The 14,568-nt window shown below is 39.8% G+C and overlaps 1 protein-coding gene across 1 annotated transcript in view; it reads right to left on the bottom strand.

Moving 5' to 3' along the window:
* qkib (QKI, KH domain containing, RNA binding b) overlaps positions 1 to 14,568 on the bottom strand; it is a 176,247-nt gene that overhangs the window by 22,188 nt on the left and 139,491 nt on the right. Inside the window, exon 3 of the mRNA XM_055156725.1 lies at positions 5,621 to 5,737. Within this exon, the coding sequence (XP_055012700.1) occupies positions 5,621 to 5,737 (117 nt within the window). The remainder of the gene's footprint in view (positions 1 to 5,620; positions 5,738 to 14,568) is intronic.

The following is a 14,568-nucleotide window of genomic DNA, read 5'->3' as shown; positions in this document are numbered from 1 at the left end:
GTGCGGTTTTGAAAACCTTCGGTGCAAAATGGACAGCGGGCGGATGATGAGTTTTGTGTCGCGGTTGCGGATGAAAAAATAGCCCATCTGCGCATCTCTAAAACCAACCCAAAGAGCTCGTCGTCAGGAGGTGTTTGCCGCCTATTTCCGACGTCCATTCATCACGACGTGCCTTTATTTAGTCGTGACGGTTTTCCGACACTTTTGGCAGAGGTGGGACCATGTTTTTGTTTTGCGAGTCTCGAGTAAGTCTCAAGTCTTTGACCTCAAGTCCGAGTCAAGTCAAACACAGTCAGTTCCAAGTCGAGTCTGGAGTCATCGGCCCGTAAGTCCAAGTCCAAGTCGTCTGCTTCGAGCTTCAAATCATTTCAAGTCTTTAAACCAAAGTTTCTCAGTTCAGATTTTTGCAATTTACATGACTTTTAAGATAAATTGTACTTAAAAAAATCATGGTATATTTATATATGAGTATTTATGGAGGATATAAGAGTTGTAGAAATGAAAAATGTACAAAATTCATTTCTTGGACTTGGACTTGAAGGTCAGTGACTTGGGACTTGACCCGAACTTGAGAAGCACTTTTAATTGCGCATTTATTTGTTTGTAAAGCGTCTTTGAGTGTCCAAAAAAGCGCTATATAAGTCTGACGTATTATTATTTATTATTATTATTATTTTAAATCAGAATTTTTTTCTATTCTGATCGTAATAATTCACACTAAGATCTTATCAAGACATTTAAAAGGCCTTAGTGTGAATTATTATGATCAGAATAGAAAAAAAATTGATTTGAAAAGTGCTTCTCAAGTCACAGGCCTCAAGTCCCAAATCACCGACCTTCAAGTCCAAGTTGAGTCCGAAGTCTTTGTCTATTTTATCAAGTCAAGTCTCAAGTCCTAAAAACAGTGACTCAAGTTTGACTCGAGTCCAAATCATGACTTGCAAGTCTCCACCTCTGCTTTTTAGTATCGCTATTCCGACACGTGCCCAAGCATCTTAAAGAGACAGTCCGGAATTTTGGACATAAAGCCTCATTTTCTCGTGATCCAGAGTGTTTGGAGACGTGTGGAGACACTTTTTAAAATATTCCATCCAGTCCTTGTATTTGCAGAGGTCACTGGTGCAATGGTCATAGTTCTCCTGCCACTAAAAACAGTCTTACCCACTTCACAAAACACCCAAAAAAAATGTATTATTACACCAGACTGTCCATGTAAATGTCTGTATTGGTAGAATAATTTTAGAAGTAAAACTAAAATTGCATTTGAAGGATTTATGTCTGAGCAGCAGTGAGTTGTTCTTCCTGATATGACAAAATAGTCCCTCAACATGCGACGATTCATGCGATGCAAGGTTAGTTTTATTTCAAACATTATTCTATCGCACAAACATTCACATGGACAGTCTGGAGTAATAATAGATTTGTTTCGAGTGTTTTGTGGAGTGCGTAAGACCTCTGCAAATACAAGGATCGGATGGAATATTTCAAAAAGTGTCTGGGAAATGAGGCCCTATGTCCAAAATTCCGTACTGTCCCTTTAAGATATATGGGAGCGCAAAGTATAAAATATAATGTCAGAAAAGCGGAAGGTTTAAAAAATAGTAAAGCGCCGACTCTGACAATGAAAAACAAAAAAAGTCGACGTAGTGACTAGGGACGGGCATTCGATGAAATTTTCTTAATCGATCGTCGAGAGAATTAACGATCGATTATCGATTAATCATTAACGTGTTTATATTAAAATGATCATCATTATTATTACTATCTGCACTAATCTGCATAAATAAATTCAACTTTACGACATATAAACATAACGACTCTAGATCCACATCAGCTGTTTGACATTATAATGTGTTTAATTCAGTTTTGTTCAAATCTCACAGAAACAAAACTTAAAACCACATCACTAATTTACATAAACTAAGTGAAGATAAAACTCCAGCTCTTGTGTCGCTGATGTGGTTCAACTTGTGTTGGATTAAAAGACATGACTCAGGTGAATACAGGTCAGTGTGACCAGATTTGTGTTTGTCAAAACCAGGACAGCGTACGGGGGGAGGGGGGCGGGGCCTCGTCATCCACATTGAGCGACTCTCACCTGGAAAAACTTTTTCCCACTGGACACAGAAACATATGTGCTGCTTTATCCACTGTGCACATGGACTCACACTTGTCCCAACGCAACGGAAAGTGTGGAATTTCTTGTACAAGTCGTCTTTAAATACGCATGTGCACTTCGGTACGTTACAGGCGAACTGACTGACTGTTTGTGTCTCGCTCCTTCTGATGCAGAGAGCTACTTGTACAGACCTCTGTTTGATCACAACACACACAGCAACCTACATTCGGTTTGTCGATTAAAATTTACATAATCGATGAAATTCTTAATGATCAATTATCGATTAATCGATTAATCATGCCCATCCCTAGTAGTGACATGCTTGAAAAATAATGTTTATGCCGCTACTCTGACAATTAGATCAATGTCTAGCAGCGTGGAACCCACTCACGCACAACGGTTTAATTCTCGAAGTTCTAGAGACGGGTCAAATGCAGAAAAACGACAAAGCGCAACTTAACTTTACTTAACCTAATCAAGACTTTACCTAAAGATTTTCCAGTTGCAGTTTGTCCCAGTTACGTCGAAAGATGGGTCCAAACGCGGAGGACACATTCGTCTACGGGGACCAACTCTTAAGAACAGCGTTGTTGCTAAAACGGGAAACTTTACGAGCGGATCATGAATAAAGACGGTCAAAATGTAGCTTAAGCAGCAGCCTCGTAAAGTAGATATATTGACATTTTCCACAGATGCTAAAATAATGGAAAGTCCCATTAACAAAAGGTCCCCTCGGTCACACCTGTGCTTTTCAAATATCTTCCGTCGCTTCCACAAATAGACTCTCGGCTCTGACTCGGCTCCTGCCTTATGAGTTTCCACGCGCTTACCGCCGGGTCGGATCGCGTAACAGTAGCCCCCGCCCCCGGGAGCCGAGCCGGGGCAGCGGAGAGGAGAGGAGGGCCCCGCGTCCCGCAAGGTGAGGTCATGTTCACCAACAAGTGCTAGAGTGTTGTCAGGAGCGGTAACTTTTCCAAACGGGATTCAGACGCGAAAGGGAAAAGTACTAAAGGGGTGTGGGTGACTTAAAGAGATTCACGGTGAACTAAAAATGTCCTGCAGATTGATTTGTCGACTAAAAACGGGTGTGACAAAAGCTCTAATAAGTGTTCTCTGTGTGTCTGACCCAAAGTGAACTCACAATACAACATCTGCAGGCGGAGTTCACGCAAAAACAAGGATTTATGCAAAAAAAAGGACTAGGAAACATTCATTAATACAAATTTTGGCAGATTAACCATAAACCGTTTACCGTATTTTTCAGACTATAAGGCGCAATATCAATAATGCTGAATTTTCTCGTCTATTTTCGTACATAAATCGCACCGGATTATAAGGAGCATTAAGTGAAACAAACGTACAACATTTGAGACTGATCCTTAGTCCAGGCGTCCACGATCCGTCGGTAGAACGTGGCGTAATTCGCCCGGCGTTTCCTCCCTGTTTTGGTGAATGTGGATTATGAATGTGAATGGATCATTTTTTAAGTTTGTTTTTTTAATTTCCTATGAGGACGACTCAAATATACAATGAGTAATAATGTGCTTAAAGCAGCTTTGAGCACATTTGTTTACGTTTTACAGAAAGAAACTTAAAACCACATGACTCATTTGCATAAACTATAAGCTCTGAAAAAAACAGCTCGCTCCTTGTGCGCTGATGCGGTTCAGCTTCCGTCGGACTAAACGACACGAGGCTCCTGACTACAGCAGCCGTACTGCTCCGACAATCCATCAAGCGGTTCGCAGTCGTAATAAAACATTCTGACAGATTTTTGAGCGCCGCGCTCAGGAATCGTTGACAACACAGAATGTCTGTCTTTGGCTACGGCTATGGATTGGCTGGTGACCAAACGCACACTTCCGGGGTTTTTGTGAATCGTCTAGTGCAGGCATGTCCAAACTATGGCCCATGGGCCAAATGCGGTCCTCAGACAAATTTTTCTTGGCCCTCAAGCTTCCAGGTAAATGGGCCCAAATTACCTTGCATCAATTAAAAATGTACTTTTCACTGCAAGCTTTTTGAAAATCTACCTCGATAAAGCAAATATTTAATATTTAGTGTTTGGTTTTAAGGATCTTAGCTTGAATAAAAACTTATGGGTCATTCTAACATGTTTAAACATGCACATATTTCAATGATTCGCTGTATTGAGCTCCAGTCTACGGCCCTCGATCGGCCCTCTGCTTCGTCTGTGTTTAGAGATGTGGCCCTTGATGAAAAAAGTTTGGACACCCCTGGTCTAGTGGATTCTGATTCCTGATCTAGTCGCTGGAGAGAAATTAAATTGAGCGGAGGCACTAAATGGCTCCAGCCTGGCTAGAATTAATACATAATTGCACTGGATTATAAGGCGCAGTGTTGACTTTTAAGAAAATTAAAAGGATTTTAAGTGCACCTTATAGTCCGAAAAATACGGTAATCAACTAAAAAACTACAGGTCCACAGCCCAAAAAACACAGTTTCGTTTTTACATTCACATGAAAAAAACATGCAGAACTTCATCATCATGACCAAATTTGACCCGGATAAAGCTGAAGCGATGTCGTGTGAGAAACTCATGACAGGATTAAACCCGCAGACTAAATACTGTATGTTTTCATCATTTCACCTGGAAAGTCCAGACAGTTAACGGTCACGACTCGAGCAAGATTCAGACACAAACCTCCAATCAGATGTGTTTTTTTGCAGCGAAGCATGTCACTCCTCTCACTTCTGATGATTATTTATGTTTTGATTTGTTTGCGTTGCGATTTTGATGTATTTCTTATTCCGTAAAGCACTTTTAATTACTTCTGTGCTGTACAAATAAACTTGCCTTGGCTTACGTTCTCTCATTTATTCACCAAACTTAACATTGTTAATATTTATGGGATTAATATTTATCAAATTAGTATTTTTATGTATAAAATTCTAAAAACGATCCCCAAACATTTCACATTTTATTTTAAGACCAATGCAGAGATTCATAGACACAAAACTCGTCAAATTCACAATTTTCATTCCAAAATTTGAGCTCAGTTTTGCCTCGATACAGAAGCGGTAAATTCTGGAGCCAGTTTTCACATCCGGTTAGTGACGGCAGATCAGAAGCGTTGTTTTAAAAGAGTTTGAGGAAATGTTTGATATTTCATGCGAATGTTTGATCATCTTTCAATTATGGATGTTTCATTGTGTTTTAATCTATGTTTGAATCAAAAGAATTTAATCCATGGTGTTTAAATGTCATTTTTCTATATATTTCTATTTTTTTTATGCACAATAATGTAAAATTTTTAATGTATTCATGAGGTGGAGGGTTTAAAATTTCGCCCTATTGGGTTTTTTGCCTCTTCCGGGACTTACTTTTTTATCTAGTCTCTTTTTATTGTCATGTTATATGTGCAAAATAAATAAATAAATAAACAAACATATTGGAGTGTAAGTGTTTGTCTTGTGGAGCCCGGGCTGGTTCGGTAAAGAGAGTTTCGACGCGGGAGGATCCTTGCGAGTCGATCTTACCTTCTTCTTGTCTCTCATGGAGCTCTTGCCTCGCACCATGATCTTGCATCCCGTCTCGGCCTCCAGCTGTTTGGCCGTGAGTCCTCGCGGGCCCAGGATTCTCCCCACGAAGTTATACTGCACAGACGAGAAGAGAAACAGAGCGGGTTAAAAATCACAAGTGACAACGGAGAATTAAATAATAGCACTTTTTTATATTCCAATGCGTATTTATATCTTTTTTTTCACAATAATCAAACACTAAAATTTGCTATTGTGACATTCGAAGCTTCAGTCAAGGTTTTCTATATTTAAATGCAAACAGAAGTAGTCAATTTTCTTTTTTCCTTCCGATTTAGATTTGCTTTGTGCATAATTTAGTTTTGCGAGTTTCATTAGTAAGAGAAATATGCTGTTCAAGTCAGTTTAATTTTGCCAAACTCACAATTAGAAGAGTCAAAACGTATCAAATACAACAAATCGTTAGGCGACGTTCAGACCGCAGGGCTCGGATTTTTTTGTGGAATCCGACTTTTTTCACATTTCCAATTAAATGCGACTTGTTTGTGATCCCCAGTGTGAAATTTAAATGCCCAAAAGTGTCCCGCACGAGCATCGGAGGACATGGAAGTCGCCTAAACATGGACGAAGAGTTGACAGGGTATCTCCAGGTTTCACTACCCCAAATTTAAGACTTTTTAAGACCTTTTGAAGACCATTAAAATGAAAACCATACTCCAAATTAGACACGATGTTGTTTTTTTACTCCCTCCATTTAACTCTTTCCCCCATGAAGACGACATTTGACGACCCCCGTTTCCTTAATGACGACTTTTGACTCCTCCGCCGTATCACTAAAGACGAGATTTGACGACCTTTAGAAACGGCTCGGTTTTTCACATGTAAACAGAGACTGTGATCGGTCAGGGCCACTACAACCCACACTAGACTGACCAATAGGATTCAAGGATATATGTTTTGCCGATTTTTTCCGAAGTTAATCGAAATAGTGACGATGGTAGCTTCCAGAAAAAACACAACAGGAAACACGAGCAATGGAAAGATCGCGGCGCTGCACAGTTTTAGAAATAATGAGGAGCGGACGTATTTTATGGATAAGTTTAGAGAAAGTGACTTTTATAGATTTTAAAGATTTCAAAGTGATGATGTTGAAGTTGATTATAAAGTGGAAAACAGCGACAGCGACGGACTTTCGGGGAGAAGGTGAGATGCCGCTGATGCGTCTGTATCGGAGTCCTGCGATGTCCCAACAAACTATCTGAGCTTTATACTCGATTATGAACCAAAATTGCCCTGAAATCTGGATGTTGCCCAGGCCAGTCCTTTAAAATATTTCAGTCTTTTTTTTCCAAGATGCGACGTATAACAGAATCGCTACAGAAAAAACACTTATGTGGAGCTCTGCACACGAGAAAATAACCAAGATGACAAATACTGGACACACACTGACGGGGAAGAGTTTTATTATTATATTATAATAAGCTAAATTAGTTGAATAAATAAAATAAGTTGAATAAGTTAAATGGAAAAAAATTTATTGGGTGCACACAGGTGAACAACAGGTAAAAACAGGTGAACACTTGGCTTTACTGTATCTGGTGATATGAAATCTGTTTAAATACTTTGACAAAGTATATTTTTTATTTTTTTATGAATATAGTTTTCAGAACATGCAGATATCAGATGCTGAATGTAGTTTTTTGTTTTCGAGTTTGCACCTGACCAGGTAAACTCTCATTTTCATTGAGCTGTTATAAACCTGTAAATGAGTTGAATCACATTTAAACATCCATAAATGAAGAGTTCAGAGTCTAAGGTTTCCAGAGATACAAATATGTCTGTGTTACAATTAAGTTCATGAGTGTAAAAATCATTTATAATCACTCGTGGAAGTTTGTTTTCTTTTATGCAGTTATGCTCTATGGGTAGAACTAGTAACATATGTATGGGTTGTTCCTAGTCGGCGTCCAGGGGAGAAAGAGTTAACATAGCAAAAAAAAAAAATAAAAATAAATAGGCTAATGAAATTTAAGGCCTTTGTGAAAAAAATAAAACTTGGACAACATAATTTAACATGAAATTTAAGATCTTTTTAACACTTTTAAGACCCCGTGGCTGCCCCGATTGAGCGCCTGGAGATTTTAAAGTTCCTCTCGTACCGAACATGTACAGATGATTTGTTTTAAGGAGGAGCTTGAGAAGGAGAAGGATGTGGTTTTGGCCGTGGTGTTTTATGGGGCAGTGGCAGCAACGTTCGTAGAAAGAAGAAGGAACATGTGGGTGTGGAGTCTCACTGCTTCACTGACAATTTTCATCTGACGAGAAGAATGTTTTTGAACATTTGTGACGTGACCTGGTCGTTCAGACTGAAGTCGCATGTCAAAAGATCAGATATGTATCGGTTTTAGGAGCACATGTCCAAGTGTCCTGGGTCACATTTGTTAAAAAGCAGATACAGGAGCAAAGGGGCGAAAAAAAAAAAAAAAAATCAGATTTGGGAACTTCAGGCTGCAGTCTAAACGTAGATTTAATCCGTGTGTCATTCGTTCATTCGTTTTTCAACATAAAATCAAAAATAAGAAAAAGAAAAAAAAAAACTATTTTCTTCATTATTTGTCTCCAAAACCAAAATGAAAAAACGGATGATGATTTGTTTTTCCAGTTTTCGATTTTGTGTTTAAATGAAAAATGGAAAAAACAGGTAAACGTTTACGTGAGTTAAACTGTGATGCCGGACTGAACCAGGACTGAACCGTTTTCAGTCCTGGTCTCAGTCCTGGTCTGGTCCCAGTCTCAGTCACAATCTGGTCCTGGTCTGGTCGGGGCCTCAGTCCCTGGTTTTAGTCCTGGATTTAGTCCTGGATTTAGACCTGGTTTAGACCTGGTTTAAGACCTGGTTTAGACCTGGTTTTAGACCTGGTTTAGACCTGGTTTTAGACCTGGTTTAGACCTGGTTTTAGACTTGGTATAGTCCTGATTTTAGTCCAGGTTTAGTCCTGGTTTTACACCTGGTTTTACACCTGGTTTTAGACCTGGTTTTAGTCCTGTTTTAGTCCTGTTTTAGTCCTGGTTTAGTCCTGGTTTAGTCCTGGTTTAGTCCTGGTTTAGTCCAGGTTTAGTCCTGGTTTAGTCCTGGTTTAATCCTGGTTTAATCCTGTTTTGGTCCTGTTTTAGTCCAGGTTTAGTCCAGGTTTAGTCCAGGTTTAGTCCAGGTTTAATCCTGTTTTAGACCTGGTTTTAAACCTGGTTTTAAACCTGGTTTTAGTCCTGTTTTAGTCCAGGTTTTAAACCTGGTTTTAAACCTGGTTTTAAACCTGGTTTTAGTCCTGTTTTAGTCCATGTTTTAAACCTGTTTAAACCTGGTTTTAAACCTGGTTTTAGTCCTGTTTTAGTCCAGGTTTAGTCCAGGTTCAATCCGGCATCTCAGTTTAAGTCACAGAAATGGTCTTTATCCGTTTTTTTTTTTTCCATTCTTCATTTAAACACAAAATCGAAAACCGAAAAAACAAATCGTTATCCATTTTTTCATTTTGGTTTTGGAGACAAATAATGAAGAAAATAGTTGGGTTTTTCATTTTCTTATTATTGGTTTTATTTTGAAAAACAAATAAACGAATGACACACAGATTTAACCTTAGTTATCGCCTTTTTTCTCTCAAATGAACCTGGATTTAACACTTTTTAGAATTTCAGTCATTTGTCACCATGATCATGTCGACCAAATGAGACTTTTTTTAATCTAGTTTCAGTTTCGATACTAGTTTTTGTTTTAATTACTCTTGATTTGCTCTGCTTTCTAGTGCCGGGGGCTGACGTGTGCCGAGATCGCACTGGAAACCATCACAATTACAGCGTCTCTGAACAGATAATAGTTGTATTTTCAGACATTTATTCCGGACATGAACGCGGCGCTCAGACTTTCCACAGTTGTGAATGGACATGATCTCACTGCTGCTGCTGCTGCTGCTGCTGCTGCCACGGCGACAAACAGCCTCCACACAAGACACCGCTGCACTGTGGAGTTATTTAAGACGGGATTTCACATTTTCCTACTATTGCATAACACGAACACGGACCACATCAACACAACACGGACATATTATGACTGAAACGAAAGGCGGAGGTAGTAAAGTTCACAAATTAAAGTTTAACGACTGCGCAAGGTTCTGGTTCAGATTCCAGAGTTGGGATTAAAGATCACAGATATTGTTTTTTCACGGTTGATGTCAATACAAGTTGTTTAGCATCCAGAGAAATCGATTTTTTAAGACTATAAGTGTCACTTTTTTCATGGTTTGGGTGTTTCCGGTGCGACTTCGACCGCTCTAGTCTCGTGTGTGAGGATCTGCTGCTCCTGTTCCTCCTGCACCACTGTCACTTGGCTCTACTGCGCATGTCTCCTGCAGAAAGAGCCTCTGTCCTGTCTGTGTCACGTCGGTCGATCGCACCGTTACTTCTGAACAAACTTCTAAAGACAAAGACTGAGAAGACTGAACACAAATGCCCCCCAAAAAACAAAATCAGATTCTGGAGTTTAGAAACTGCAAGTCGTGAAATCTGCAGCTGAAAGCGGAAATCGAGCAGCAGAAAGAAAGTTTGGAGCGAGAGAGAAACTTGTGACACTGTGAAACTTTCCTGAAGTCACTGGATGGATGGACAGAGCCTGGGTATCGCCAGGTTTGACTACCCCAAATTTAAGATCATTTTAAGACCACGTAAATGAAAATTAAGACCAATAATCGCGCTCATTATGCGGGCGAAAAACACCAGATCCACTTCTAATAATGACCAACCAGTTACCGTATTTTCCGGGCTATTATGGGCCTCTACGCCGACGAGGAACGGAACGGAGGCACGAATCGAAAAATCGAGCGCGACGTGCCGCTTCTAGACACGACTGAACAACTGAGTCACTGCGAACACGCCGACAATCCGTTGGTCCCGGACACACCCTCCCTACACGCCACAACTGAACAAAGCCCAGAGTCACCGTGAACGAACAAACAAACAAAACCACTCACCCATCACACTGTTGGGTTTCCTTTAAAGTCCCACGCGGTTTATTTGTGAAAAAAGTTCGAAAATAGACCTTTTAATGACAGTGCGTCTTATAATCCAGAGCGACTAATAGTGCGGAAAATACGGTAGATTATTTAGAATCTAACTAACTGTGGATTAAACCTACACTTCCCCATGATCCACTGATCGTTTACTCATTGCCGCCGGCGCCAGAAACCAAAATATTGTTTGCGCAGACTCCAAATTAAATGTTCATTGACGTTACATGATTTCAAGTTGTGTTTTTTTTTTTTTTTCCCTCTCTCCATTTGACATTGGACTACAGCCCGGTTGAGTAAAGAAAAAACAAGCTAAAGAAATGTAAGACCTTTGTGAAAAAAAATAAGACTTGGACGACAAAATTTAAGACTTTTTAAGGCCTTAATTTAGGGACATGAAATTTAAGACCTTTTTAAGACTTTTAAAACCCCCCCATCCTGTCGGGATTCAGAAAGGCCGGAATAATTCTAACTGGAACTGTTCATATGTGACGATAACAGTCCGTTGTTTTTACTAGAATTTGATTTTACACAGGAAATGTCGGTTCCTGGTTTCTGATTTTAGTAAATACTTCAGCCCAAGAAGTGCGACTTATATGTTTTTTTTTCTTCATTACATATTTGTATACTCCAGAGCGACATATAGTCCGAAAAACACGGTAATTTAAATTAACTACAAACTCACTCAGAGCCTTTTTTACCAAATATAACTAAAAGAACTGAAATACTGTTTATATTCTAAAAGGTTTACTGTCTAAATCAGACTTGGAGAAACTTATCTATGCTTTTGTCTCCAGTAGGTTAGATACTGTAATGTTCTGCTCACTGGTCTCTCCAAACGAGCTGTGAGACGCTGCAGAACATCCAGAACATCCAGAACATCCAGAACATGCAGCTCGGGTCCTGACTCGAACTAGGAAGTACGAGCACATAAGTCCTGGTCTCAGGTCTCTGCTCTGGCTCCTGTGGCTCAGAGACTTTAAAGCAGCTCTGTTTGTACAAGTGTCTCCATGGCCGAGCACCAAAGTCCATCTGTGACATGTTAGTGTCATATGAACATCTCACACTCTGAGGAGCTCAGGGACCAACTCCTGCTGGTGCCCAGAGTCACGACTAAACAAGGGGAGTCAGAGTTTCAGGTTCATGCAGCTAAAACCTGGAACAGTCTGAACATGTGAGACAGACTCTTCTGTGACGCTGTTTAAATCCAGACTCTAAACATTTCTGTTTAACTGTGCAAATAACTGAAAGGTTTTCATTCCGCACTCTTCTCTCCAATTTATGTCTCTCTTTTTTAATTTTAATCTTCATGATTATTTATGGTTTTGATTTGTTTTTATTATGATTTTAATGTATTTCTTATTCTGTAAAGCACTTTGAATTACTTTGTGTACAAATTGTGCTGTACAAATAAACTTGCCTTGCCTAAAATGTTCCAGGGAATGGCATTAAACTTCTCTATCTCCACGGAGAAACAAAACAACACCGGGCCGAGCGACAGGTGAGGCAAGTAACACGAGAACCTTCCACTAGAAAAGTTCCGTAGTGCACCCTGACGTCGAGTTTGAGCTCCGTTTCCACGACGACGCCAACAACGTTTCCACACAGAGAGTCATTTTAATCAGATCGGCGACACTCGAGTCACAAAAAAAACACGAAGCCCCTGCCCCTGTGGGTGGGAGCCTCCGGAGAGTCTGTATTAGATTAAACACAAAAGTGATTGACTCTGTAGAAAAGGATTTCGCCGCTTCAGAATTTATTTAACAGTAACTTTACTTAACCCGGCTGTCAGGATTTTCCCCACACGCCCAACTCAAATGTCATTTCAGGGGTCGCATGGGAGTTTTGACGGGATTATTTGACAGGATTTTGGCAAAGGCAGATTAATCACAAGGAGGGGGTTAGTACATTGTGTTTAAAGCCACAGTGTGTAACATTTAGCCAAAAAAACAGACCAAAATAAAAGTTGGTTGTGTTTATTAAGCTGAAAAACCTGTGTCTTTACTGTGCGCAGGCCCGAAACTCCACAAACCTGACTCTTATTTGGAGTTCTTTAAGTTTAAAGTCGGTATAAGCTAGTGCTGTAAAGCGATTAAAAAAATTGAGAGATTAATTTATTATGATCTGTAATTAATTTGTCTAATTAATCTCTTTTTTAATCGCACCTAAAAATTGCTGAGAAAATCTTCAACTTCTCGAGGTTTTTTCATTTGAATTCATTATTTTCATACTATTATTAACGTTTTTATATAAGTATCATCATCATTACTGTTACTAATCTGAATAAATAAACTCAACTTTACAACATATAAACATAAAAACTCTAGAGTACAGGTGTCAAACATACGGCCCAGGGGCCAGATCCGGCCCTTCAAGACCTTTAATCTGGCCCTCGGCTGATTTTCTACTAAAATATTTTAATTATATTTTCTATTAAAATCTTGTTAATTTTCTGTGGTGTTTATCACAGCAGCGTCTCCAGCGTCTCTGTACGTGGCCCCTCCCACCAGAGCAGCACAAATGAAGACTTGTCTCTTTCCAAACGCTCTTAAAGGACGATCGTTTTGACTGTTGACCGTGACACCCTCATCAGAAAAATGTCCAACATGAGAAAAGTGGAGCCCAGTGCAGGATTTTACAACAAAATTTACTTATTCTTATTTGCAAACAAGTTCATGTTAAAATATTGTGTTGAAATTACATTTTTCTTAAAGTTTCAGGTTGTTCATAATATTATAATATTTTGTAAAAGAAAGAGTTCATCAATTAAAAAAGATTTCTGTAATAGATTTGTGTTTCTCTGCACCAATATTTGAACTTATTGTTATTTTTGGGGTTTATATGACATGAGTTTTCTGATCCGGCCCCTTTGGGATCAAAGTAGGTTGGATACGGCCCCCCGGACCAAAATGAGTTTGACACCCCTGGTCTAGAGCCACATCAGCCCGTTTGACATTATCATGTGTTTAATGTAGATTTGCGCAAGTCTCACAGAAACGAAACTTAAAACCACATGGCTCATTTGCAAAAACTAAGCGAGAAAAAAAAAAATGCTCTTGTGTCGCTGATGCGTTTCAGCTTTTATCGGACTAAAGGACACGACTCAGTGGAATATCGATGTTCTTTCTGTGACAGAGGGATGTTGATGCTGAAGGTGAGTCTGTTCTGTTTGTGTCGTGATGTTTTTAGATCAGACGTGTGCAGGTTTATCGCAGATGCGGCGAGAACGAGAATGAAAATTAGGCTACAATTCTTTGCGGGAGCGAGCGGAGCAGGACTGCACAGTGCGAGACTGTGTCCTAACAACACATAAAAACTGATTTTATAATAAGGCATCTCACGAACAGAAAAAGAGATAAAAAATAAGATTAACGCGATTAAAAAACATAACGCGCTAAATATGACTGTAATTAATTAATCGCAATTAACGCGATAATTTGACACCCCTAACTAGAGCGCCCTCTTGTGTCTGTCAAATTGTAATATATGTTGCACCTGAACCACCCAAACCAATAAAAAAAAAAGACTGGGTTTAACTTTCTCTGCTCAAGGAATCACACAGTTTAAGTCCCAGGCTCCAGAAAGTTATAACTATTACAAAGGCACTTATTTTAGACCTTTGAATTTTTTTTTAGAAGTGTTCTTTAAAAGGACTGCCAGGCCAAGTCCGGGCGCCCACTGGTCAGCGGGACTCGGGAGTTGCTTTTATTTGCGTCATTCTGTCCACTCGGAGCTTAAAGAACCTCGGCCGAATCAAAGGAGAGCGCGCGAGACGGTCTTGGCGGCGTCTAATTGGCGAGGACGCGACGGCGGGAAACGAACCGGGGGGACGGGGCGGAGGGGAGGCGAGGCGAGGAGAGGTGGGTGGGGGTGAGGGCGAGGGACGACTGG

Source organism: Boleophthalmus pectinirostris, unplaced genomic scaffold (assembly GCF_026225935.1).
Source record: "Boleophthalmus pectinirostris isolate CB_2022bp ecotype Guang Dong unplaced genomic scaffold, ASM2622593v1 HiC_scaffold_10, whole genome shotgun sequence".
Lineage (NCBI taxonomy): Eukaryota > Metazoa > Chordata > Actinopteri > Gobiiformes > Gobiidae > Boleophthalmus > Boleophthalmus pectinirostris.
This window is presented reverse-complemented; position numbering and strand designations above follow the sequence as displayed.